This window comes from Diceros bicornis, chromosome 37, assembly GCF_020826845.1.
Source record: "Diceros bicornis minor isolate mBicDic1 chromosome 37, mDicBic1.mat.cur, whole genome shotgun sequence".
NCBI classification, from domain to species: Eukaryota; Metazoa; Chordata; class Mammalia; order Perissodactyla; family Rhinocerotidae; genus Diceros; species Diceros bicornis.
The window spans coordinates 17,998,388-18,023,845 of record NC_080776.1 but is presented as its reverse complement, the minus strand read 5'-3'; the positions used below and the strand labels follow the sequence as shown (position 1 = coordinate 18,023,845).

Below are 25,458 nucleotides of genomic sequence, written 5' to 3'. Positions count from 1 at the left end.
AATCTGTTATTAATCTCATCCAGTGTACTTTTCTCCTCTGACATTGTGGGTTTTGTCTTTAGAAATTAAATTTGAATATTTTTATATCTTCAATATCTCTACTTACCTTTTGGAATATATAAGTTTTAATGCCATTACCTGGTCATTATAACATCTGTGTCAGTTCTGGGTTTGTTTTGATTAATTGATTTGTCTCTTCATTATGGGTTCTATTTTCTTGCCTTTTGCTTGTCTGGTGATTTTTTTTTTTTTTTTTGCTGGGGAAGATTGGCCCTGAGCTAACATCTGTGCCCATCCTCCTCTATTTTGTATATGGGATGTTGCCACAGCATGGCTTGATGAACGGTGTGTAGGTCCTTGCCTGGGATCCAAACCCATGAACCCTGGGCCACTGAAGTGGAGTGCATGAACTTAACCACTATGCCATGAGGCCAGCCCCTTGTCTGGTGATTTTTGATTGGATGCCAGACATTTTGAATTTTACCTTGTTGGTTGCTGGATATTTTTGTATTCCTATAAATATTCTTCAACTATTTTTGTGGAATTGAGTTAAATTTCTTTGAAGCACTTTGGTTCTTTTGGATCTTCTTTTAAAGATTTACAGGTGGAACCAGAGTGGCATTTAGTCTCATGCTAATCGTTCCTACCACTGAGACTAGACCTTGAGAACTCTGCCCAGTGCCCTACGACTCATGAGTTTTTCCAGTCTGATTGGTGGGAACAGGCCATACTGCAGGGCTGTGTGAGCACCAGCCCTCTAATCTCTAATTTCCAGTGGTTCTTTCCCAGCATTGGTTAGTTTCATTTCAAGCATACTCTGATTAATCCTCAGCTGAATATTTAAGGGGACCCTCTGCAGATTTCCAGAGTTCTCTCTCTGTGCAGATTTCTCCTCTTTTTTGCCTCCCCGGGCTTTCATCTGTCTCCTTAGCTCAGGGACTCTGCTGAGCCCTGTCTGTTTTTCTCCTCCCTGCACTCCAGCCTGCAGCTCTCTCAAGGTGGTCCCCTGGGTGGTTGTACAGCTTACCTCACTTGTTTCACATCTTTCAGGGATCACTGCCCTTCATTGCCTGATACCCAGTGTCTCACCAAATGTTGTTTCATAATTTTTTTCCAGTTTGGTTGTTTCAAGTGGCGGGTTCAGTTTGATCCCTGTTACTCCATCTTGATTGAAAGTGGACGTCAAAAATACTGATCTTTCGCAGTTTAATTATATTCAGTGCAATAAGATACTCACACCACCAGAGGCATGTGGGAATAACTTACTCAGAAAAGAATAGATTTCTAAATGCTTATTCCTGGCCCATACTCATTGTGTGGAATGACAAGATAGACCTGTTGACCTATTCATATTATTACTTCTCTCAATCATTCACTCACTCACACTCTCTTAGTTGAATATTTATAATGTACATATAGGTATGAGTTAATTCAGCTGTACTTGATTTTTTTTCATGAGTGGGTGAAGTTTTTGTTCTGTGCTCTTAGTTTTTGTCATTTTACATCAGGAGTTGCAAATTCAAATGCCTCTAAGGGTCAGGCAAATAATGTATAGGAGTGAAATTGGTAAGGCATAAAATGACTATAAAAATAGTTGCTGGTGGGCCGCCCTGTGGCTTAGCGGTTAAGTGAGAACACTCTGCTACTGGCAGCCCGGGTTTGGATCTGGGCGTGCACTGACATGCCGCTTGTCTGGCCATGCTGAGGTGATGTCCCACATATAGCAACTAGAAGGATGTGCAACTATGACATACAACTATCGACTGGGGCTTTGGGGAGAAAAAGGGAACAAAAGGAGGAGGATTGGCAATAGATGTTAGCTCAGTGCCGGTCTTCCTCAGCAAAAAAAGAGAAGGATTGTCATGGATGTTAGCTCAGGGCTGATCTTCCTCACACACACACAAAAAAGTTGCTGGTATTTAGTTCAGTCACGCGCTGCATAACATTTCAGTCAACGATGGACCGCGTACACGACTGTGGTCCCATAAGATTAGTACCATAGAGCCTAGGTGTGTAGTAGACTATGCCGTCTAGGTTTGTGTAAGTACCCTCTGTGATGTTTACACAACAATGAAATCGCCTAATGATGCATGCATTTCTTAGAACATATCCCTGTCGTTAAGTGATGCATGACTGTATAGAAGAGAAAGCTGGCAGTGGAGGAAAGAGGGATTATGGTGAATTGCAGAGGAAAATGCCTAAATAAATAAGGGCAGTTGCAACAACCAGCTGGAGCTAATTGTTTCCCTGTGGGAACGCAAGTAGCTTTTGCAGCTCTTCTGATCTTGTGAGAGAAGTGGAAACGCAAATTTTAATCATATATGTCTCAATTTTTGAATACTTCTTCAAATTTTAACCATAAAGCAGTCTGTGAATCAAATAAAACATATTTATAGGCCAAGTATACCTTCAGGCTGAGAGCTTGCAACCTGTGTTTAACAATCAATTGTTTATTAACTTATAGAAAAATAGAAGATGACAGAAACTACTTAAACTAGGAATAGAGCATGTATGTATATCTATTTCAGATCAGTAAGAAAAATAAATAAATAAATGAATACACACACACACACACACACACACACAAATACACATACACTCCCCTGAGTGAACCTTTCACAAGCCTTGGGGGCTTTTTACATACTTTGTGGATGTGGAGTTATTTTTGTTCCTCTCCTGCGTGATCTCTTGAGAGAATCTGTGATGTTCAAAAGAAATGCTCCCATAATTAAAACTGCGTGAATAAATATGGATGTGTGAACACAAGTATTTTCAGTTAGTTTAATAATAGCTATCACTTTAATAGATATAGACAGCCTTTTAAATTTATGAGTGTCTGGATATAGGCCTTTAAAATTAAGCTGTGACTTTTTTGAGTAAGGCAGGTACTAGGATAATTTGCAGCAAGAAAGTTAATGTCGATTTGGTGTAGGTCTTTCTTTCTTTTCTTGAAATACCAGATCAATGTAAACTGCATTAAAAAATTAACTTTTGAAATCAAATAGTGCAATTTTGTATACTTGTGCTAGATTTGAGGAGACTATCCAACTCTGTTTTACTTTTTTCTGTGTGTGTGTGCTGAGGAAGATTGGCCCTGAGCTAACATCTGTGCTCATCTTCCTTCATTTTTTTGTATGTGAGATGCCACTACAGCATGGCTTGATGAGTGGTGCATCGATCCACACCCAGGATTTGAACCTACAAATCCTGGGCCACCAAAGCGGAGCGCGTGAACTTAACCACTACGCCACTGGGCAAGCCCCTCTGTTTTACTTTTTAAAAGGACAAAAACGGACAAACAAGATCCTTTGCATTAAAAAATGTTTAATTAAAAGCTGAATTTAATTAAGTAAAATTTTTTTATTCACTCATATAATTATTCTTAATCATATAACAAATCATTCCTGTTTATTTAAGAGAAAAATATTTTTCTTGGTTTTATTTTTTGTGTGTGTGAAAATGCTAGAATAAATATTTAAAAGCAGAAATCTGAGAATTTACATAAAAAATGATAAGCAAAAGATCTTATTAAAGGTCACAAAAGGATGTCACGATTGTTTATTTTCTCATATTTGGGGCCTGAATATACCTTTTTAAAAACTAGTGGTATAAAATGTAATAAAACCACAACTGAGTTCCATTATTTCTTACAAACCTCCAAAGTAATAAAATAAAGTGTGATTATGAATGGAATGCCAGAGTCCTACTGATTTTTGCCAACTTGTACAAATTAACATTTGTTTGGGGTACTGAAGTTTTCTGTTAATTTGATTCACCCGGTTGTTCCTTGTGGTTCTCTTAAGGAGAACATTTGCACTATTTTTAAGCTTGATTAGGGCATTACTAAATCGGTCATTTGCAAGTTAAAACTGACCATTATAGTCAGCCTTCAAAATGCAAGGATGAACCAGGGATTAAAACCTTAATGCCTTCGCTTTCATTTGAGTCAGCGTAGTATTCCAGTTATCTTAGAAAAAGAGGAAGCATGGTTTGCCTTCCAAAGATGCTTTATATTTTGGATACAGTATCAGTACAAAGGTGAGATACATCCGATTTGACTTGGTAAAATATGTAAATCCTCGCCTGCTAAACTGTCAGAGATTAGTGTCTGAATAGGGGTAGGAAGCGCCAACTGTAACAAGGGCATGGCGATTACCCCATCTACATAATGGGGCTTGATTTAGAGGCTCTATTTTAGGATCGCGCATAAAGCGCCACATGCAGAGGCTGGGCTTTGTTAAATTTGTCCGGGGCAGTGCTCTAATTTTCTACAACACTATTCACTTCCCTTCTTTAGGAATGAATCACACATTTTCTTTATGGAACTCTGTGCATCTTTCATTTGGAAGCTGTAGCTTTTCCAAACTCCTCTATTAGATTTTCTTTTGTTGCCTTTTTATAATGCTGCTGGATTATGTTGTCTTAAGTGGCGTTGTCTTTATTGCACCTGTTTGTCCGTGCAGAGAACAAGCAATATCATTTTTGACCTGGCATAACAGAACATTTTAAAGTTGACAGATGAAGTAAAACTGTCACTATTTGCAGATGACATGATTATATATATAGAAAACCCTAACTAAAAAGCTATTAGAAATAATAAATGAATACAGTAAAGTTGCAGGATACAAAATCAACGTACAAAAATCAGTTGCATTTCTATACACTAACAATGAAGTAGCAGAAAGAGAAATTAAGAATACAATCCCATTTACAATTGCAACAAAAAAAATAAAATACCTAGGAATAAGTTTAGCCAAAGAAGTAAAAGACCTGTGTACTGGAAACTATAAAAGATTGTTTAAAGAAATTGAAGAAGACACAAAGAAATGGAAAGGTATTCCGTGCTCTTGGATTGGAAGAATTAACATAGTTAAAATGTCCCTGCTTCCTAAAGCAATCCACAGATTTAATGCAATCCCTATCAAAGTTCCAATGACGTTTTTCACAGAAATAGAACAAAGAATCCAAAAATTTATATGGAACAATAAAAGACCCCAAAGAAATCCCAAGAAAAAAGAACAAAGCTGGAGGTATTATACTCTGATTTCCAAATGTACTACAAAGCTGTAGGAATAAAAACAGCACGGTACTGGCACAATAGCAGACACACAGATCAATGGAACAGAATTGAGAGCCAAGAAATAAACCCACACATCTATGGACAGCTAATTTTTGACAAGGGAGCCAAGAACATATAATGGAGAAATGAAAGTCTCTTCAATAAATAGTGTTGGAAAAACTGGACAACACATGCCAAAGAATGAAAGTAGACCATTATCTTACACCATATGCAAAAATTAACTCAAAATGGATTAAAGACTTGAATGTAAGACCTGAAACCATAAAATTTCTAGAAGAAAACATAGACAGTACACTCTTTGACATCAGTCTTAGCAGCACATTTTCAAATACCATGTTTGACCAGGCAAGGGAAACAAAAGAAAAAATAAACAAATGGGCCTACATCAAACTAAAAAGCTTCTGCACAGCAAAGCATGTAAATATGATATAGTCTACACAGAAATTGAAATATAGTGATGTACACCTGAAATTTATATAATATTATAAACCAATGTTACTTCAATTAAAAAAAATAAAAAGTTTGACCGAAGAAAAAATAAAGTTGACAAACGAGAAAATGGAGACACAGCAAGTGCAAGTAACACCTCGGTCTTTGCTGCTCAGCAAGAGCGTTTGCTGCCCGAATTGGGTGTCTTTGCAAGGAAGTATTTGACTATCTCTTGAGATTCAGAATTAATCTCATTTTGGCAGTAGCTCAGAGGGCTTTATCTTAGACGTGAATGACCTGGGGACTATAATACCTTCTTGAGATTATTATTTGGTGCTTTATCGTTAAGGCTCAGCCTGTTCAAATAACTAAGTGCAAGATTCACTTTTTTTTTTAAAGGTAATGTTGTATTCATTTCTGCGGTGTAACATTTATGCAGTCCTTTTAAAATTTTCATTAGCGGCTCCATTTTATTTTCAGATGATTTTTCCTTAAGAAGTAATTTGTATTGGCAAGACTCTTAGTTGCAAGGATCAGACACCTTACTCAAGCACGCTTAAGAATAAAAGGGAATGTATTGGTTCATATTCTTGGTAAGTCCCTAGATGGGTCTGAATCAGACGCAGCTGGATCCAGGGGTTCAGCGATGTCAAGTCTGTGACTCTCTATTTCTCAGCTCTGCTTGTCTCTGTGTGGTCTCATTCTCAGACTGATTTTGGCACATGAGAAGGTCAGCAGCAGCTCTGTACTTACATCACCCCCATCTAACAACCCCATTTGTCAATTTCCCAGAGGAGTCTGTTCAGCCAATCTTGTTTCCTCAGAACCAATGCCTTTGGCCAAGGACATGCGGTACTCAGATGGTCAGCCTGTGTCATATTCTTTCCCAATATCAGGGGACGGGGAATTGTGACTGACAACCCCATTCCACAAAGCAGCATATAGTAGTGGAGAAGTTTCGCCAAAGGGAGCAGAAGAATGTTCTTATCAAATGTGGCTATAGCCGTAACACTTCTACCACCTGGAGATTTACAAGAGCAACTCAGAGTTACATAAAATGTTAATTTTCAACAAATAAATGTACTATTGTAGACTCAATGATTCATCAAATAATCTACGTTTTATTTCCCTCTTTACCTTCATCCTTTCACAGTGGGCAAAAAGGACAAAACCATTAAAGAAGAAAAATCCTTTTTTTTTAAAAAAAGAAATCATTTTCCCTATTTCACTTTCAAATGTTGCCTTAGCCTCTCTTTGTAGCTCTTCTGACGAACTTCTCTCATGGATTCGTAGTTGTCGTTTGATTTAACAGTCTCCACCTACTGTGAGCAACCCTTCCAAGCAGAGACTAACATTTGATTTCTGTTCCAGCTGTGCCTACCACAGTCTCTGGCTGAATGTCGGTGTTTAGTAAAGGTGTGTGGAATGGATTGGTGAGTGAATGCATGGCACACACTGGCTGGCTGGCTGGAGATGCCAAAGCTTTGAAGAGTTAGGTAGCTGTGGTTACAAAATACATCGTATTAAAGTTGGAATTTGAACTCCATTATCTTCCTATCCCCAATTTACGGTTTTTAAAATGTTTGTTTTGTTTACTTGGCTCCCCAGCCAAGTGATCAAGGGCGCCTGTGTGTGCCAGTCTGCAACTTCCAGTCTCTGTGTGCTTAGTGACTGAACCAATAGCTATGACATTTGGTCCCAAGATGTAGACAGGAAGACAGTCTCAGAACTTCTGGGCAGTGAGGTTGTTCAACCCTCAAGAGAATAGAGTCACTTTTAGTGCCATCTTCTGGAACTTACTGTGTGGCAAGAGTCAGGCTGAGTTGAGCTGTGGTTTCATGTGCCTCTCATAATGCCTTGCAAAATGGCAGCCACCGGAGAGTGTCCCCACTTGTTCATTCCCTCGTCTTCTGAGCCTGTCTCCCCTTTATCCTCTTCATCCTGTGGCCTCAGTTGCTTTCCCACAGAGGCAGACCAACTTCGGCTCTCACTCTCAGTGATCCATGTTGCTCCTCCCAGACCTCTCTGCAACCCCCAACCCCACACCCTCTGTTGGACTGGGATCAATTAAGAACATGGGCAGAAACTTCCAGATTAATATGAAGACTTGCCCTTACATTTTTAAAAAATACAAATCAATACTCACTGGGAAATGTTAGGGAAAATCTCTCTCTCATTCAAAAAAGTATCAGGGCTGGCAACTTTGTAACCTAAAAGGTGGCTCTATCAGTCAGAGTTAAATCAGAGAGACAGAATTAGATAGTAGCAGATGTCTCCTCCTATATAGTAGGAGATATATACTTTGAGTTATTGAAGGAATTGGTTTATGCAGTTGTGGGGGCTGGCTAGGCAAGTCTGAAATCCTTAGGGCAGGCTGTCAGGAAGAGTGAGCTGGAATTCTCGGGCGTGGACTGAAGCTGCTAGCCACAGGTAGAATTTCTTCTTCAGGGAAATCTCAGCTCACCTGTTAAGGTCTTTCAATTGATTGACTCAAGCCCACCCAGATTATCTAGGATAACCTCCTCTACTTCAATTCAACTGATTATGGACTTTAATCATATCTACAAAATACCTTCACAGTAACACCTAGATTAGCGTTTGCTTGAATAAATGAGCATGGTAGCCTAGCCAAGCTGACACATAAAACTGACCATCAGAGTGGCCAGTTGGAGTTCTAGTAGAGTCTATGTGAACATGTGAAACTGTTTTAGGTCCTTGGGATACTTCATTGAATAAAAGTTTCTTCTCCTAAGGTATTTATATTCTAGTGGAAGATGACAGACAAAAAAATAAACAAAATATCTATGTAATTTTATAGCAGCGATAAGAATAATAAAGCGGAGGAAGGGAATAGACATGATGAGTGTATATGTGTGCAGAGCTAGCTACATAATTTGCAGGGCCCAGTGCAAAATGAAAATTTGCTGTCCATTATTTCAAAAGTGCTTGCCATTAAAAGTACTATAACAAAGCTTTTTCCTTTCTTCCATGAATCTCTCTATGGAATAGTTCTGGTGGTTTTGTGTTTGTTTGCTTGTTTGTTTTTTTGCTATTTAATACTGTCCTAAGTAAAGAAAAATGAAAAAGTTAAGGTTATTAACATGAATTTACCATTTATCATTATATTGTGCAATGCCCACTTTTAATACAAATATATGAGCTGAATCATTGAAATTACACAATTTGCGTTTCCTGGTTCACACGTGCATTTGAATGTTCTTACCGGAACAGTGGAAACACACCACAGAATGAACTCACCTGTTTTTAGTTCACTTCTAAAACATGCACATTCTGCCAACACCTTACTTTTGGTTTACTGATTAGTGAGGAGGCACTGGAAGGAGGAGGAGCTGTGGTTGCCCTATCTGTCCTTCTCCTTCTGTGTTATCATTTTCAGCATGTTGCCTAATTCAGGAAAGTCATGCAAATGAAAAGGATATGACAGGGTTCCTTGATAATTCATGTTTCTTAGAACACAGCTGACTTCTTTCTGCATTTGGAGCAAGTTCTAGTTCTAAAGAGTGGCCTCTTGTGGCTGTTAGTGCGTCTGCTTACTTATGGGTCATAGACTTTACATGCTTGCCTTGTACTCACTTTGCATTTTGGTGAGTTCATACACATCGAGGGATGCACAGATTGTGTGTATCTCCTCGACTCACACGTGTACTCCATTGACCCATCAGACTTACAAAACACAAGTCCAAAGATAAAGTTATGAAGGATTTCAAGATGGTGACATTAAACTAAGAGCGTTAAACCAAGCATGGAGCTCTCCTGAGCACAGGACCCTGTGTGACCGCACAAGTTGCATGCCCATGAAGCCAGCTCTGTGTGTGTGTGTGTGTGTGTGTGTGTGTGTGTGCACGTGTGCTATTTTAGATAATGTTGATAAGGAAGGATTGTCTTATAAGGTGACATTTGATCAAGGTGCCCAAGAAGGTGGGGTAGCAGGGCTTCAGATGCCTAAGGCAGGAGTAGCGTGCTCACAGTTTCCAAGGCGCATGTGTCTTTGCCTTATTCTCAGAAGAGTAAGGAGGCTACTGTGGCTGGATCCAAGTAAGTGAGAGGGTGGGGGGTGGGAGATGATATCAGGAAGGCAGCAAGTCCCTGAATCATGCATGGGCTGGAAGGTCAAGGTAAGGACTTGGAATTTTTCTATGAGAAGAGGAGAAGACTTGGGGGAGTTTCAGCAGAGGGATAGCATGCCATAATTAGATTTTAGAAGGATTTCTGTGCTGCTGTGTCAATCCTGTGTGTGGGGGCAAGGTTGGAAGTGCTGGGAGCAACTGCTATAATGGACCAAACAAAGATGGGCCCTGAACTGGGTGTATGGGTAGCAGTGATTAAATATGGTTAGATTCTGGACATATTCTGGGCGGATTTCAAAACTAGTGCCAACAGAAGTTGCATATAGACTGGACGTTTACCTAGGGTCCCAGACTGAGACAGTAGATAAAATGGTCAACTGAGAAGTAGTGAATTTCCTAAAGTTCTACAGCCAATGCATGGCCGAACTGGGGAAGGCAGAGAACATAAGTCTTGTGTTCTTTTTCATCAGTTCTTCTTCTTTTCATTATCTTAGACTTTCCCCAAAATAGCTCTTGTAACATTGTCTTCCAAACATCTTCACTTATTTAGCTGAATTCAGCATGGATTACATCTCTAGAATTTCATCTATGTGTATCACCTTGGAAGAACTTCTCAGACCAAGGTCCTAGGTGACTCTACCACGACCCCATATATTCATGGTATCTGCATAGGGTTGACTGTCCCCCACAGTTTCATTTTGAGAGTGTCATGATGATATTGTTCCCTCCATTTTGCTAAGTATCTCTTGGCCTCCCCTAGTAAGACAGTTAATAAAACAAAGATTTTGCTACTGGGTTTGATGGACACTTGCACCACGTATATTTCCAAATGATTTAACTGTATTTGGCTTATTTTTTTCTGCTTTGCAGCACTTTCAGACCATGCTGAAGTCTAAATTGAATGTCCTAACACTGAAAAAGGAACCTCTCCCAGCAGTCATCTTCCATGAGCCCGAGGCCATCGAGCTGTGCACCACCACGCCCCTGATGAAGACCAGGACTCATAGTGGCTGCAAGGTATGTGGCATGGGGCCAGCAGGGGTCCTCTTGGTGGGACAGACAAAAGGATGTATAGCCTTAAGGCACTTGTTTCACCTTTTTAAAGAGTGAAAATATAAAGCGAGAACAAAATAAGCTCATTGAGTGATGGTAGTATGAATCCATACCCTACTTTATTTTTCTTAATGATATAGCATGCTTCCTGGTTTATACAGTGGAGACATAAATTTTAGTGTGTGTGAATAAAATAGTATTCTCACCATATTTTCTGTAGCCCTATGGAACATTGGGCTTCACAAGAAAAGTTCTGTCCTTAATGATAATTCCTCCCTTTGTGTTTGGAATCTGGATAAAACATATCTTAAAGAATAAAAAACAAAACAAGTTTCTCAACAGTTGTACTCTCTGGGTCTTTTGGGGGTAATTTTGCATTTTTGTTTTGCTTCAGCTCTCAAAATTTATACTAATGTTCATGCCTCAAAATCCATTATAAAAAGCATTTTTCATTTATGCAAACTGTAATGCTGACATGGAAAGAAAACTAGAAATGAAATGCATAATTTTGGTAAGCTTTTGGATTCTGTCTCACATGATATTTTTTACATGAGTTGATGAATATAGTAATTGGTTTAGAGGGAACAAAGAAAACATGTCATATGTATATTGTGTCATCAGAAATTTATTTTCAGTAGTGAATATAAAATAAAAATGCATATTTGCATGTGGGTTTCTTTTATAACCTTGCAGATACATCCCTTCCTTATTGCTTCCCAGGTTAGGGAAGCAAAGATCCATTGATCTTTTTTGCCAGAATGTTCCATCCCCTCCCCAGTTCTTGCATAGCTGTGGTCAGATTGGAGCCTACAGTAATCTTGAGTGATGGTGGTGTACACAAGACCTCACACATGTCCATTCATTCCACAAATACTCATTGGGGGCTCACTCTCTGTCTGGCATGGGGTGCTGTGTGAGCAAGACCCATCAGCATCTTTATGGGGTTTAACTGCTTGTTGGGGGAGGAGGGAGGAGAAAATACAGGTAAACAGGCATTGGCTGGTGGGAAAGCCAGTCTGTGAAGAACTTATGGAAGAATCTTTTGGGCAAAAGGAACAGGGAGTGCTAATTTTCTGAGGTGGAAACGGTGTTGGTATGTTTTGGAATGGAAAGGAATGGGCCAGTGTAACGGGGAAGTTGAGAAAGTTGTGGTGAGTGGTGGGGTCTGGCGGGGGTCCAGGTGTAGAGAGCCTTGACATCATGGCAACAAGTTTAGATTTTGTTCTAATTACTATGGGAACCATAGAGAGATTTAGGCAAGGGAGTTAGTTATATGACTCTATTTTAAAAAGCAATCTTAAATGGTACCTCTGCTAAGGTGAACTTGCAGCTTCCAAAGAGCAGTTGCCGGCGGCTCCGCCTCAGCTGGGAGATAGTGAATCCACAGAACGGGCCTTAGGTCCCATTGTGTGCAATGCTTTTGGTGAATTGAGGATATAAAGGAATTATAAAAATGCTCATTAAATTCAAAAGTGATATGAGATCAAATGAGGTTATACATGCTTTAGAGATTTCCTAAAGTCATTTTGAATTCTGTTCCTGTTGGGGAAAACGACTCCTCAAAAGCAAGATGAAATCAGTAGGGACAAGTATAAGGAGAATTTAGTTTGATAAAGTCTACAGAGTATGTTTAAATGAGAGAGAGAAAAAAAATGCAGTTACAGAATAAAAAGAGCTAGCAATCCAATCCAGATATGAAAGAGATGTGTGTGTGTGTGTGTGTGTGTGTATATATATATATACACACACACACATATATATATGTAAAAAGAGACAAAGACAGAGAAATATTTGCTAGGAGAATAAAAACCATCATTTTTCTGAAAAGGAGTAAAGGGTTCAAGATTCATGGAGTAATTTTTTCTGTGTACCACCGTAGGTCGTGATCATGGATTTTACTTCTAAAAGAACGTTAAAAAAAAAAATAGAAAAAATTCAGAAAAGCAGGCCAAAGAGAATGAAGGGTGCCCTGGCGTCAGTCTGTGGAGCCAGCTAGACAGAGGGAAATCAGCAATGATTTCAGCTGGACAAAGGGAAGAGCTTCTGATTCAAGGTGAAAAACACATTCCACCAGGCTATAAAAAATTTATGAACTCTCCATCCCTAGAAATCTTGAAGAGGCTATTTCCAGGCATAGATAATCATAATCCTGGAATCAGGGATGTGGGCCAACACCCCTTGAAGTACTTTCCAGCTCTATGATTCTATTTGAAGCAAGAAAACCTCCCATGTATCATTCTTTAAATTGTATACTATAATACACTTTATACATTTAAATTTTAACTGTTAATGTACTAGAGTTACAGTCTTTAATTCTCAAGGACAGTGTCACATTTGTGTTCAGAGTCATATTCCTTTGTTAAAAAACAAAATAAAGTTAGATTTTTGAGCCTCGGAATTTCTATTAAGAATCTCCAGACCTCCCCCATTTTTTTCCAATCATCCGCAGGAACAAAGTGCAGTGTTTCCTCTATGATTCTTGTGAGTAACTTAGCTCACAAAGTGGCAGCTGCAGAAGGAACTCTCTCTCTCTCCCTCTCTCTCTCTCTGTCTCTCTCTCTCTCTCTCTCTGTCTCTCTCTCTCGGGCTCACGCCTGCCAGGAATAATGAGCACATGTAGCTGGGCCCAGCTGCAGGGCCAGTGTACAGGACCCTCCATCTTCACACAGTGCTAGTTGTTTTTTACCTAACAGCTCTCAGGTTGTGTTTGCATGACTTTGGGTTTGGGGAGAGAGAGAGAGGTAGAGGAAGCAAAGGAAAAGGGAACAGAGAATGGATCGTGGTTCGCACTGTTGAAGCCCTGGCTCATCTCAGATTTCTCATTTCCCTCTGATCTGTATTCTCCGTGGGTCCTGATGGGATTGCCCTGCCAGGCTATTCATGTTGCAGGCAGCTGGGTCTTTGTGTGCTCTCCTCTATTGCTGCCACTTTTTTTTTCTCGAGTGGAGTTATTTAACTGTACAACCCGCTGCACACCATTAGAACACTCCCCCCAGGACCCTTGTTGGAGCTCTTCGGAGTCTCAGATGCTGTGTCCGATTTTGCAGCAGCAATGGTGGCCTGTCACGCCTTTCTTCTCCTGCCTGGCATGATGGAATCCTCGGTGGCTTCGGGTTGTTAGCACACATTTAATTAATGGCCATTGAAAATCTACTGTATACTGGGACTTGTGAAGAAAGGAATCAAAGTAGGTGTTGTGGGTAATGAAACTTATAGCCCAGTAGAAGGAATAAGACGAGTGCCCAAATAAATAAACCACAAGTGCTTCTGAAACTGATGTGTGTATCAGAAGTCCCTGGAGGGCAGATTTTGGGACCTTCTCTCCAAAGATTTTGATTCAGGCACACAGCTTAGTGGTGTTGAACAAGATTCTGCACTTTATTTATTGATTTATTTTTATTTATTTTTTTAATTTTTTGTTTATTGCAGTAACGTTGGTTTATAACATTGTATAAATTTCAGGTGTACATCATTATACTTCTATTTCTGCATAGGTTACATCATGTTCACCACCCAAATACTAATTACAACCCATCACCACGCACATGTGCCGAATTATCCCTTTCGCCCTCCTCCCTCCCCCCTTCCCCTCAGGTAACCACCAATCCAATCTCTATCTCTATGTGTTTGTTTATTGTTGTTATTATCTACTACTTAATGAAGAAAATCATACGGTATTTGACCTTCTTCCTCTGACTTATTTCACTTTGCATAATACCCTCAATGTCCATCCATGTTGTCACAAATGGCTGGATTTCATCGTTTCTTATGGCTGAGTAGTATTCCAGTGTGTATATATACCACATCTTCTTTATCCATTCGTCCCTTGATGGGCACTTAGGTTGCTTCCAAGTCTTGGCTATTGTGAATAACGCTGCAATGAACACAGGGGTGCATGTATCTTTACGCATTGGTGTTTTCAAGTTCTTTGGATAAATACCCAGCAGTGGAATAGCTGGATCATATGGTAGTTCTATCCTTGATTTTTTGAGGAATCTCCATACTGTTTTCCATAGTGGCTGCACCAGTTTGCACTCCCACCAGCAGTGTATGAGAGTTCCCTTCTCTCCACATCCTCTCCAACACATGTTGTTTCCTGTCTTGTTAATTATAGCCATTCTGATGGGCGTGAGGTGATATCTCATTGTAGTTTTGATTTGCATTTCCCTGATACTTAATGATTTTTAACATCATTTCATGTGTCTGTTGGCCATCTGTATATCTTCTTTGGAGAAATGTCTGTTCAGGTCTTTTGCCCATTTTTTAATTGGGTTGTTAGTTTTTTGTTTTTGAGATGCATGAGTTCTTTATATATTTTGGAGATTAAGCCCTTATCAGATGTATGGTTCGCAAATATCTTCTCCCAATTGTTAGGTTGTCTTTTCGTTTTGTTGATGGTTTCCTTTGCTGTGCAGAAGCTTTAGACCAGGTGATTTACATGAAAGTGGTGTCTGGACCGTACTTGGAGCTTGAGGTTGTGATAAAACCAATGTTAAGTGACATAAATGGATATACAGCCTGGGGAGGTGGGAGATGGGGTGGAAAATGGTATGTGGTGGCTAGCTGGCACTTGTATGGTCACAATGGGTTTGCCACACAGCTGACCAGAAGGCTGACGTCTAAGCAAGAACTGGGCTCCGTAATTTCCATACCAGATGTCTGCCCTGCAGACAGCGCCGTGTATGCCACCTTATGCTACAGGGAGCACTGTCTTGTTTTGGATTGACCCCCTTTGGGCTACTCACTAAAGTTCTCAAAGCCTTTACAAAATGGTGATAATGGTGATGATGATGGTAAAAAAAAAATAGTAGTAAAGTACTAATAACACAGAAATAATGATAATAATAAGGAGTTGATGTTTATTAATACAATAAGTAAGAACTCATGGTATAGAACCATTTAGTTCTCACAATGACCCAGTGGTTCAAGTGCCATCTGTAGCCCCATTTCTCAGATAAGCTAGTTGAGGCATAAGGAGGTTCATTAGCCTGTCCCAGGGTACCCAGTGAGTAATTGGCAGTATAGCTGGGCAGAGCCAGAGTCCTGAGCTCGGTCTTCAGGGATGGTCTCCAGGGGTGATGCTCCTGATGGCTACCAGGCAACTTTGGGAGTTGGCAGTGAGTAGGGCTAATTGAGCATGTGATATTTCTTTCCACTCCCCTTCCTTTCCATTTCCTCGTTGCCCCATGCTGAGGGTGCCCGTGTTTTCATTCTGCAGCCTGGTCAGTGTCCGACTGCCTCTGTCCTTTCACCCTTCACTGTGGGCCCCGCCAGCACCTCACCTGGGCCTGCCCTCATTTAGGATGCTCTAGTTTCCAAATCTCACCTCCTCCTGAGTGAGTCACTTCGCCTGGCATCGTGTGAAGCCCCATCTAAAAGTCCTTGCTGTCCTCTTCCCATTCATGAGGGCAGAAACCATTGAACAATCTAGTGTCCAAGAAGGAGATCATTATTCATAAACAATAACAATTTTCCTATTACTCTTTTTGAGGTTCTTTGCATTCAAGAGTGGCAGTCGTAATCCCTTAGCTCTCAGAAAAGATGTGGTTGATTTATAGTTTCATGGGACAGAGAAGAGAGGTTTCTGAGCTGAAGCTTTGGCAGACAGTCCTCAAATCCTACCATTTTTCACATGTGTAAAATGGCCAGTCTTAGAAGTGAATCCCAGTGATCCCACTTATCTGATGATAAGAGCTCCTGATTTGAATTTAAATATATTTAAAATAAGCATCATTTGTATCTATTTTATACACTTACATCTTTGTGTTTATTTGATCGGTTATGTATTTAATTAGAAACATAGTCATATTTTCTCATTTTTTTTGCCAAAGGCCCATTTTTTTACCCGTTAACAAAAGGGAGAAACATTGATGATATTGTGTTGTCATCCTCATCGAATGTGTTTTTGCAGCCCTTTCTTGGCGTGGGTTATTTTGGGCATTGCATGAATCCAATTATGCCAATTATGCAGACTTTCTCCTTGCAAAATACGTTTCTGATTTTGGTATCAAGACAGAAAACAAATAGAATAATAAATAGTGACCTATGAGGTAAGATTCAGTCCCATGGTGTTTATTGGTTATTTTCCTCTAAATTCAGAGTGGATGATATTTAATTCTAATTTATTTTCTCTTCATTCTTTCTCAGACTTCCCTGTAAACAGATCAAAGCACATTCACGTCTACTTGTCTCCCCAAATGTAGGGAGGTAAAACATGATATAAGCTAACATCTGTTGTTTAAAACACAAGATTTTATTTTTCTGTAATTTTTGCTCTTTGTCGATTTGTATATTTTCTGACTCTCTTCTCCCCTCCCCTCCTACCTCTCTCCCTTCTCTCCCTGCCCCGCTTCCTTCCTTCCTAATTTTCTTCTTTCATTTCTTTCTTTATCCACAAGAATATATTGCACACTCTCAGCATCTTCCAGGTGTTCACAGGGACACAAAGACAAAATGGTTTTGGATGCTTGGGTTGAAATAACAGAAAACCTAACTTGAGTTGGCTTAAATCATTGCAATCTATTTGCTTTCGAATCTGCAAATTCCAACAGGAGAGAAGATGGTAAGAGATGCTAGAGAGGCAACAGGAGAGTGTCCACTACAAAAAAGTTATGCATGCTTAATGACCTGGAGGGGGACACATTCACCCTGTAGGAAGAACCATGGCCGTTAAGGAAAATGCAGAGTGTCCTCAGGTTGCAGAGCACGGGGTGCCTTTTTCTTCTGTGTTATAGCCCAGCCCATTCCCTTGAACACTTATGGAGAATATTTTTGCACAGATAAGATGAGCCTCAGTTTGAGTACAGGCTACTCTCTTGGGCCCCTCTTGCAGGCAGTTCTGATTGACCATCAGCTCCCACGTGATTTGGCCTTTGCATTTAGGGGCCTTTGTCTTTCTGGTGTGGAGGGTGTTCTCATTCACTGGACAAATCCTGAGCCCCCTTTTCAGGCTTTTCACTCCAGGTTTCTAATTTGGCAACCTGTTATCTAAGGTTAGGATAGAGCAAGAGAAGCAGGATTTCAGAAAAGATAATGAGCGCAAACTTGCAAAATCTGTGATGCCTGTGGACCACCAGTGGGTGACGCCCAAAGGACACCTCCTTATATGGATCTGGAGTTTCCCAGACATGTAGTCCCTCAAGGAGAATGGGGCCGTGAGAAGAGGAAGGAGTGAGACAGGAACATCCACACACAAACTTACACCTATAAACACACACCCACCTCTAATATTTAAGGACCAGGGGGAGAAAGAAGAATCATTGGAGAAGGAGCGTTATGAAACCCGGAAGTTCCTCCTCCCCACCAGGCACTGACACTGTCCCCAGCCTCGTTCCTCCCTCTTCATCCTACTCACAGAGCCCAAACCCCTGACACCATGTTCAAGTCTCAGAGGCGTCAGGGGAGAAAATGGATATAACCCCAGGGATACCTGAAGCCCCTCTATATTGTTTTAAGACTGGTCTTTGCATATGTGTTCGAGATGCAGACTACTTATGCTACTGCTGTGGTATCTAGCATGAAAGGATATTTTATTTGTGGTTTTATTGTAAACTTCTTGGCCATGAGTCCCAATTTATGACTTTGAATTCTGTACTTTGGTCTTCCTGCTGATAGCTGTGGTAGCTTCAGCAAAGTTCTTTATCCTTCATTAGCTCACTTTTGTTATTTGATGGCTAAAATCTTTTCATAGTGGGAATTTTCTTCACTTCAGCTGATAAAAGTGTTTAGAGTGTAGATTATCATTCTGCCTGAATGCTTGTTGAGTAGGATCACAGACTTCTTCATAGGGTCACTCTTTCCCATGCCTGATGGGCACAGTAGAGCTATTTGCCCCGTTGAGGGATTCTCTGGGGATCTCTGACACCTTCAAACTATTTATTTCCTGGTGCCCCACACACTGTGAGGCTGTGGCTGAAAATGTCCCTTTTACTCTAGAGAATCAGATTTGTCATTAAAGCTTAACCTTTGGACTAATGTCAAAGACTATACCTTCCTGTATCTCCGCATTTGTAATGTTATTGCCTACTTTAGTCCACTTTTTGCCTTTAAAAACTCTTGAGAGATCAGCAAATGTTCAATAGTGAAAAATGGGAAAATGATATAAATATCTAAAAGCAATATTATTTTTGCCCCACAATACTATAGAAAATATGAGGTTATTAAAAATTCTGTTGTAGAAATTATACTGATGTGGAACATGTTCATAAAGTATTAACTGAATAAAAAAATCTGTTTGCAAAATGTTATTAAGATCCTATTTTTGTAACATAAAATAAACATAAAGTAATTATATGTAAACATTTGTAATAGAAGGCTCACACTAAAATATGAACAGAAGTGATTCCTGGATAGTAGGATTATTGGTGAAAGTTTGATTTTCTTATTTTTTGCTTTTTTGCATTTTCTAAATTTTCAACAGTGAACAAATATTACTTATGTAATTAGTTATTAAAAGTAATGACTACAGGAAAAAATTTCTTTGGATGGGAAGTTTGCCTGGAAAGTTACCTATAAGAAACTACATTTTAAATGGAGGATTTTGGAGAACAGCTCCCTCTAAGTCACCAACTTAGACATTTGTTTCTTCTCTTTGCCCAAATCAGAATTTCCATAGCTTTAGGGAAAGTGACATTTTCCATCTAACTTGTGACTCATCTGGTGTCAGGCTTGTCTGGTGTGCTCAGCATAATAATTGTAGACCTACCAAAAGGCGTTTGCAAGGATGGTGTACTGGGTTCCTGAGGCCTGCTTAGTGGCAACCTTAGGGCTTAAAACAGCCAAAGTTTATTCTCTCACAGAGCTGGAAGCCAGAAGTCCAAAATCAGTCTCACTGGGCAGAAATCAAGGTGTCAGCAGTGCCACACTCCCTCTGGAGGCTCTAGGGGGAATTGACTCCTTACTTCTTCCAGTTTATGGTGGCTGTAGGCATTCCTTAGCTTGTGGCCCCATCACTCCAATCTCGGCCTCTGTGGCCACATGGCCTTCTCCTCTTCCCTCTGTATCAAATCTCCCTCTGTAGGTCTGCTTTTCTCTTATAAGGACATTTGTGATTGGATTTAGAGCCCAGGGGCTAATCCAGAATAATCTCCTCATCTCAAAATCATTAACTTCACCAAATCTGCAAAGACCCTTTTTCCTTATAAGTTAGCATTTACAGGTTCCAGAAATTAGGACCTGATATTTTTGGGTGGCCATTATTCAGCCTACTATAGATGGTTTCCTTATAAATGGGGAATTCTAGAAATGTAAGAATTTCTAAGCAAAAATGAATATAATGCTCATAGTTAATCAGTTGTTTAGGTTGAGTTTATTGTTTCTTGAGCCTAAGGAAATTCTTTCATTGGAATTTAGGAAACTACTTAAAAAATAGAAAAATGAGGAGGATTGGTCTGTAGAAGTATCTTGCACCTATGTTGAACCACATTTTTTTTATTTTGTTTACTTCTTTATCAAAATTTCTGAAAAAGAAGAGATACCTTAAAATTTGAAGTGGAATCAGGTTTCTTACACAAAGTCATGAGCATCTGTGGTTTGTTATGGTCCGGTGTAGTGGGCATGTTAAACAATGTTTGTAAAAAAATCCACAGTTCTACCACAGAGAATGTGAATAATGTTTTTCCCCATCCCCAGTAAAGCTTTAAAGATAATTTTGAAAATGATATGGAAAATATTATGCATAAAATGTGTGTGTCGAGAGAAGTGTCTTGTTATGAGTTATTTTTCCCTCATGATTTCTGGTTTACACAGTTTGTCTTTGAAACGATTTATTGGTTTAGTTCTCAAAACTTAGTTTAACCATTATCTGAATTTAGGGTTGATTTATTTAGAAAATATGTTAATTATTCTTTATGTTTTCCTGGATTAATTCTGTGGATAAAATATAGTTCCTCTGTGGTAGACTGCATTTGTTAGACAGCCTATAGGAACACTACACAGAAAACCAATTAAGTTGGTAAACACTTATTAATAATATGCTTTGTGTTTCCAGCAGAGATTGTACATCTTGTTAGAGACAGTTTCAAGGTTATGACAGTTTCAACACTAAAATCTGGTTTATGCAAATATAATGCTTAAATATAAGAAGTTAACATTTAAAAGACTTTCTAAAGTTTACATATGTTTTTTCTTCTTGACATTCTTTATGTCATTTTTTCCCAGTGTTTTATTCACGTTTTACATTAGAAGGATCTGTACTGAGGGAAATCAAATGTTATAACAACAGTCTACCTGCTACTATAAGGCTACTTTAATTTATTGTTTGTAAAATGGAAAAATGAGCATTAAATTAGGGAGCTAATTTAATTGTTGTCTAATATATATATAATGTTGTTTAATTATTGTCTAATATAAATTAGACAATATATGTAGACTCTAAATATAATTTCATATAAATCTCGACTTTCTCTGCAAGTGATTTTTTTTTGCCTTAAGTTTTAAAGTTTTATCAAAGCAATACCTGCATAGATAAAAACATCAAACAATAATGAAAAATTAAACATAAAATATCTTTAGCTGTCTTCTGCATCCCTCCCTCACACCCCAATCTTGCTCGAAGGGGCACCTATAATTATTTTAACGATTTCTTCTTGTATTTCTCTTCATATTTTCCAATACTATGCTTTCACTCATTTTAGATCATATCTTTTGGCTGTTTGAATAGATAAAGATTTAGGTTTATAATCACTCTACCTACTTTCCTTTCTCCATCATCTCATGTAGTTACTTCTGAAATTTTAGTTAATATCTGTGTGATAACTGAAGAGTCAATCAATGCACCATTGCTTGATTTCTTTTCTTGTTCAATATTTTTTTGAATTAAAAAATTATTATTTTTAGATTTGGTATAGTTTTATATATACTTAATTTTTGCCAAATACTCTGTTGGATTTGGCATATAGCTATCAATATGTTGCTCAACTACAACCATGGAGAGAGTATATTCTTTTTAGTCTCCTTCTGGGATTCTTTCCCCTGGAGTCCTTTGTTCTCCTGCACCAGACTAGAGTATTTGTCTCTATAGCATCTTCACTTCAGTAACTCTGGGACTTCTCTCTCCTGTGGTGGATATTTCTGTTTTCTTCTTCTTTTTTTGATTTACTCCTTTGTTTTGCTGGAGCACATATTCAGGAAGTAAAATTTGTGTGCCGTGTATGTCTGAAAATTTCTTTATTTTCCCCTCACCTTTTTGAAAGTTTGGCTGAGTATAGAAGTATAGATTGGAAATAATTGCTACTTAAAGTTGTGAAGGCACTGCCCATGAATTTCTACTATCCTGTGTCACTGTTGAGGAATCTGATCCCATTTGATTCAGATTCTAATGTTCCTTTGTATGTGACTTTTTTCCAGTCCACTGTCTAGAAGCTTTTAGGATTTTCTTTATGTTCTTGGTTCTTTGAAATTTCATGACTGTGTATCTTGGTGTGAATTTTCCTCCCCATTCATCCAGTGGGAAGATGGGGGATCTTTTCAATTTAAAGATTCTTATTTCTTAGTATTTTAGGGAACTTTAAGTAAAATTTTTACTTCCTCTTCCAATTTTGGAACTATTTGAGAAATAAGAAACATAATATGGATAGATTAGATAAAAATATCAGTTTCATAAAAATTGTTTTGGAGGATGTGGCTTAGACATGTAGATTCACTGGGTTTTCTAAAGCTTCCAAATCTTTGTTGAAACCTCTAGTGTATTATTGTCTTCTCTCCCATTCATTTAGTCTTTTGTGCTTATGACTTAAAGATGTCCATTATGACCAATTTAGTGTGATTTTGAGAGGAGATAAATACTTAAGGTCAACTTGCCACCTTTTTTTTTTTGTGAGGAAGATCAGCCCTGAGCTAACATCCATGCCAATCCTCCTCCTTTTGGTTGAGGAAGACTGGTCCTGGGCTAACATCTGTGCCCATTTTCCTCCACTTTATGTGGGACGCCACCACAGCATGGCCTGACAAGCGGTGCCTTGGTGCGTGCTGGGGATCCAAACCCGGACCGCCAATGGCAGAGTGCGCGCCCTTAACGGCTAAGCCACGGGGCCGGCCCCCAACTTGCCATCTTTATCCAGAAATCCTCTCTGAATTGTTAAACCTTCTCTAAATTGCTGATTTTAGCTATTTGAACTCGCCCTGTTTTATATCTGTATCTAAGAAGGAAATGGTGATCCTTAACTTACTTTCAAGTTTAAAGAGATATTTATAAAGTACTTTGAACTTTTGACAAGAGCAGAGCTATATAAATAAAATACTGTTGTTATTTAAATACAGCTCCCCTTGGTTTGAATGGAAAGGTCAATGAACTGTAGACAAAATGGTAGCAAACGAGGTATAGATGTTAAAGTGGCGATAAATAACCCAGATCTTAAAAAGGTCATAAACTGCTCTCTTAAATATGAACAGCTATTTCTTATTACATCTCTGAGTATTTCAACTCCTGACTACCCAGCAAGTAAGTTATAAAAACCACTGTGACAACAGGTGCAGATGTGTTCCTTGATGTGCTGGCTGTTCATTTCTTTGCTTTTACTGAAAATATTATACATTCATTTCTTGGCAAGAGAAATGATGTCTGGGCTTCTGTGCATACCGTGTTCTCTAAATGAGACATTAGTCAGATTGGCGTTTATGAGTCACCAGGCATCTTCATAAGCCAAATCCAGGAATTATAAAATAATTTACTCAGGAAGTAATGGGGATAAATGATGTTTATCATCCTGGGAAATAGAAAAGCTACCTTGTGAGCTAAAGATCCTATTGAAATTAGTTTTTTTCCCCCACATTGATGGATGAATGCATTCTCTTTAAAACTTGCTTTTGTGACATTTGTGAGCAGTGGGATAATTCTCACATGTCATCATCTGGCTATGCCTATAATATTTGTCAGGGAAGGAAAGGCACTGTCTATTATCACAAATACATTTTACTGTTAGTCTATTCATGGGATGTTACAAAACAGGTGTTTGCTTTTCTCCTCCGAGAGCTTACCAGTTGATTCAGAGCCCACCTTCCTTGTGTATAAAAGTCCCTTCTCTGTTCTTTCTTCCTCATTCTCATTCCAAAGGTTTCCTAGAGTTCTTTTACTCCTTGCCTCTTCCTTACCGCCCCATCCCCCAAGGGTCTGGGCCAGTCAGAAGCATCTGGTTTGGGGGTAGTGGGGAGCTACAGGGGGCTTCAGGGCCCTCCACATAAATCTTTTATAAGGCAGACAAACTTTTATCGTGATGATAAAAAAGGACTCTTTTCTATAGCAAAAACCTAGTTCATTCATCATTATTATGCCAGGAGAATCTTGATTTCATTTCTCCTTCTCAGCAAGGGTCACCTCTCAGAAAAGAGGAAAAGAGGGAGGGAGATAACTCATCCTGCCACACGTATGCTAGAGTCATTCTGAGAAAAAGTCAAAGGAAGGGAATTTAGAGACCCATTAGGACAAAGAAAAAATTAGTTTATTCATTCTTGGTCACGAAAATGCCCTACTATGGACTTTACACACTTTTTCTTTTTAAATTACACATCTTTTTAAACAAAATAAGCATTCACTACCGATAACTATACTGGTTACTAACAAAATTATGTATATTTTAAAGATATATATAATATGAAAATTTTAGGATAATGACCTAAATTTGAAATAAGTGATGTTGTATGTATATCTTGTTAATTGCAAAGGTGTCATATTATCATTGGTTTAGGCAAGGCTTTTCTGTAATACAGTAGATGTAAAACCAAATCTCTAATGGCTTTGATAATTTCAGTATTATTTGGCTGATCTTGTCAGATCCAATCGGATCATCAGTTTTCACCCCAGAGTGAGGTAGAAAAGATCACATGCCAGGAGAAGGAGATGTATCAGCTCCGCCTTTTGCTTGTTGTCTGGTGTGTATGCATTCTTTTATATCATCTTAAATCTGTCATTTGTTTGCAGGAATCTCAGCTGGGTTTTGTTAAAACCAAATTATGTATCCCATAAATCCGTTGAGATAGGACAAACGTGAACTGTAATGCTCTGAGCAGTCACGTGAGTGAGGTGCCCCTGTCAACTCCTTTTCCACCGTAGAATCCCACCCTCAGGAGACTCACAGTTCTCTATGTGACACTGATCATCTGACATATGGACTGGCTGAGAGTGCCACTGTCAGTGTGTATATTAAGCATGAGTAAGGCTGAATTTATTTCACATTTTTGAAGGTAAAAGGAACTGTAGATAGAAATTCCAGTATACTGTATCTCTAACTTAGGGAATTCTATTGTATACCTCCTGGAGTGTACATAGTATACTTTGGAGATGAAGGACCTGGGGTACTGTGCTAAAGATATTGAACCTGCTTTTTGGCTTTGCAGAGAGGCATGCCAAGATCATTCATTGATATCTGCTGTTGTTTCAGGAGGAGAAAATGATGGGCTGGTGTCAGATATTTAGATCTAGACCAAATTCCTCTCTTGGACCCCATGTGGGAGGTGAGAAAACCTAGATCTGTCAGGCTGAGTGACATTCTTAACAAATGGGTGGAAAACCAGAACTATCACTCAGCTTTTTTCATTTCTGGACGAGTCCTCCAGTGACGTTGCTCCTTCTTACTATATCATGGGAGAGATAAAAAAAGAAATCATAATCACTTGTAGGAATGTTAAAGACATCAAAATGAAATGCAGCTCATCTAGCTTTGGCCAAGCTCTGAGATTTATTGACAACTGGCAGCCAGTTATTATAGCCAAGATGGTTCATTAGCTAGGGCAAACTATGCATTTGTAAATCAAGATTTCTTTGCAAGAGTAGAAGAGACTTTCTCAATGTTGGGGTATTTAGACTTAGGAGTT

General features: G+C 39.0%; 1 protein-coding gene across 1 annotated transcript in view; it reads left to right on the top strand.

Moving 5' to 3' along the window:
- Positions 1 to 25,458, top strand: part of PID1 (phosphotyrosine interaction domain containing 1) — a 220,782-nt gene that overhangs the window by 89,442 nt on the left and 105,882 nt on the right. The window contains exon 2 of the mRNA XM_058533143.1: positions 10,468 to 10,614. Within this exon, the coding sequence (XP_058389126.1) occupies positions 10,468 to 10,614 (147 nt within the window). The remainder of the gene's footprint in view (positions 1 to 10,467; positions 10,615 to 25,458) is intronic.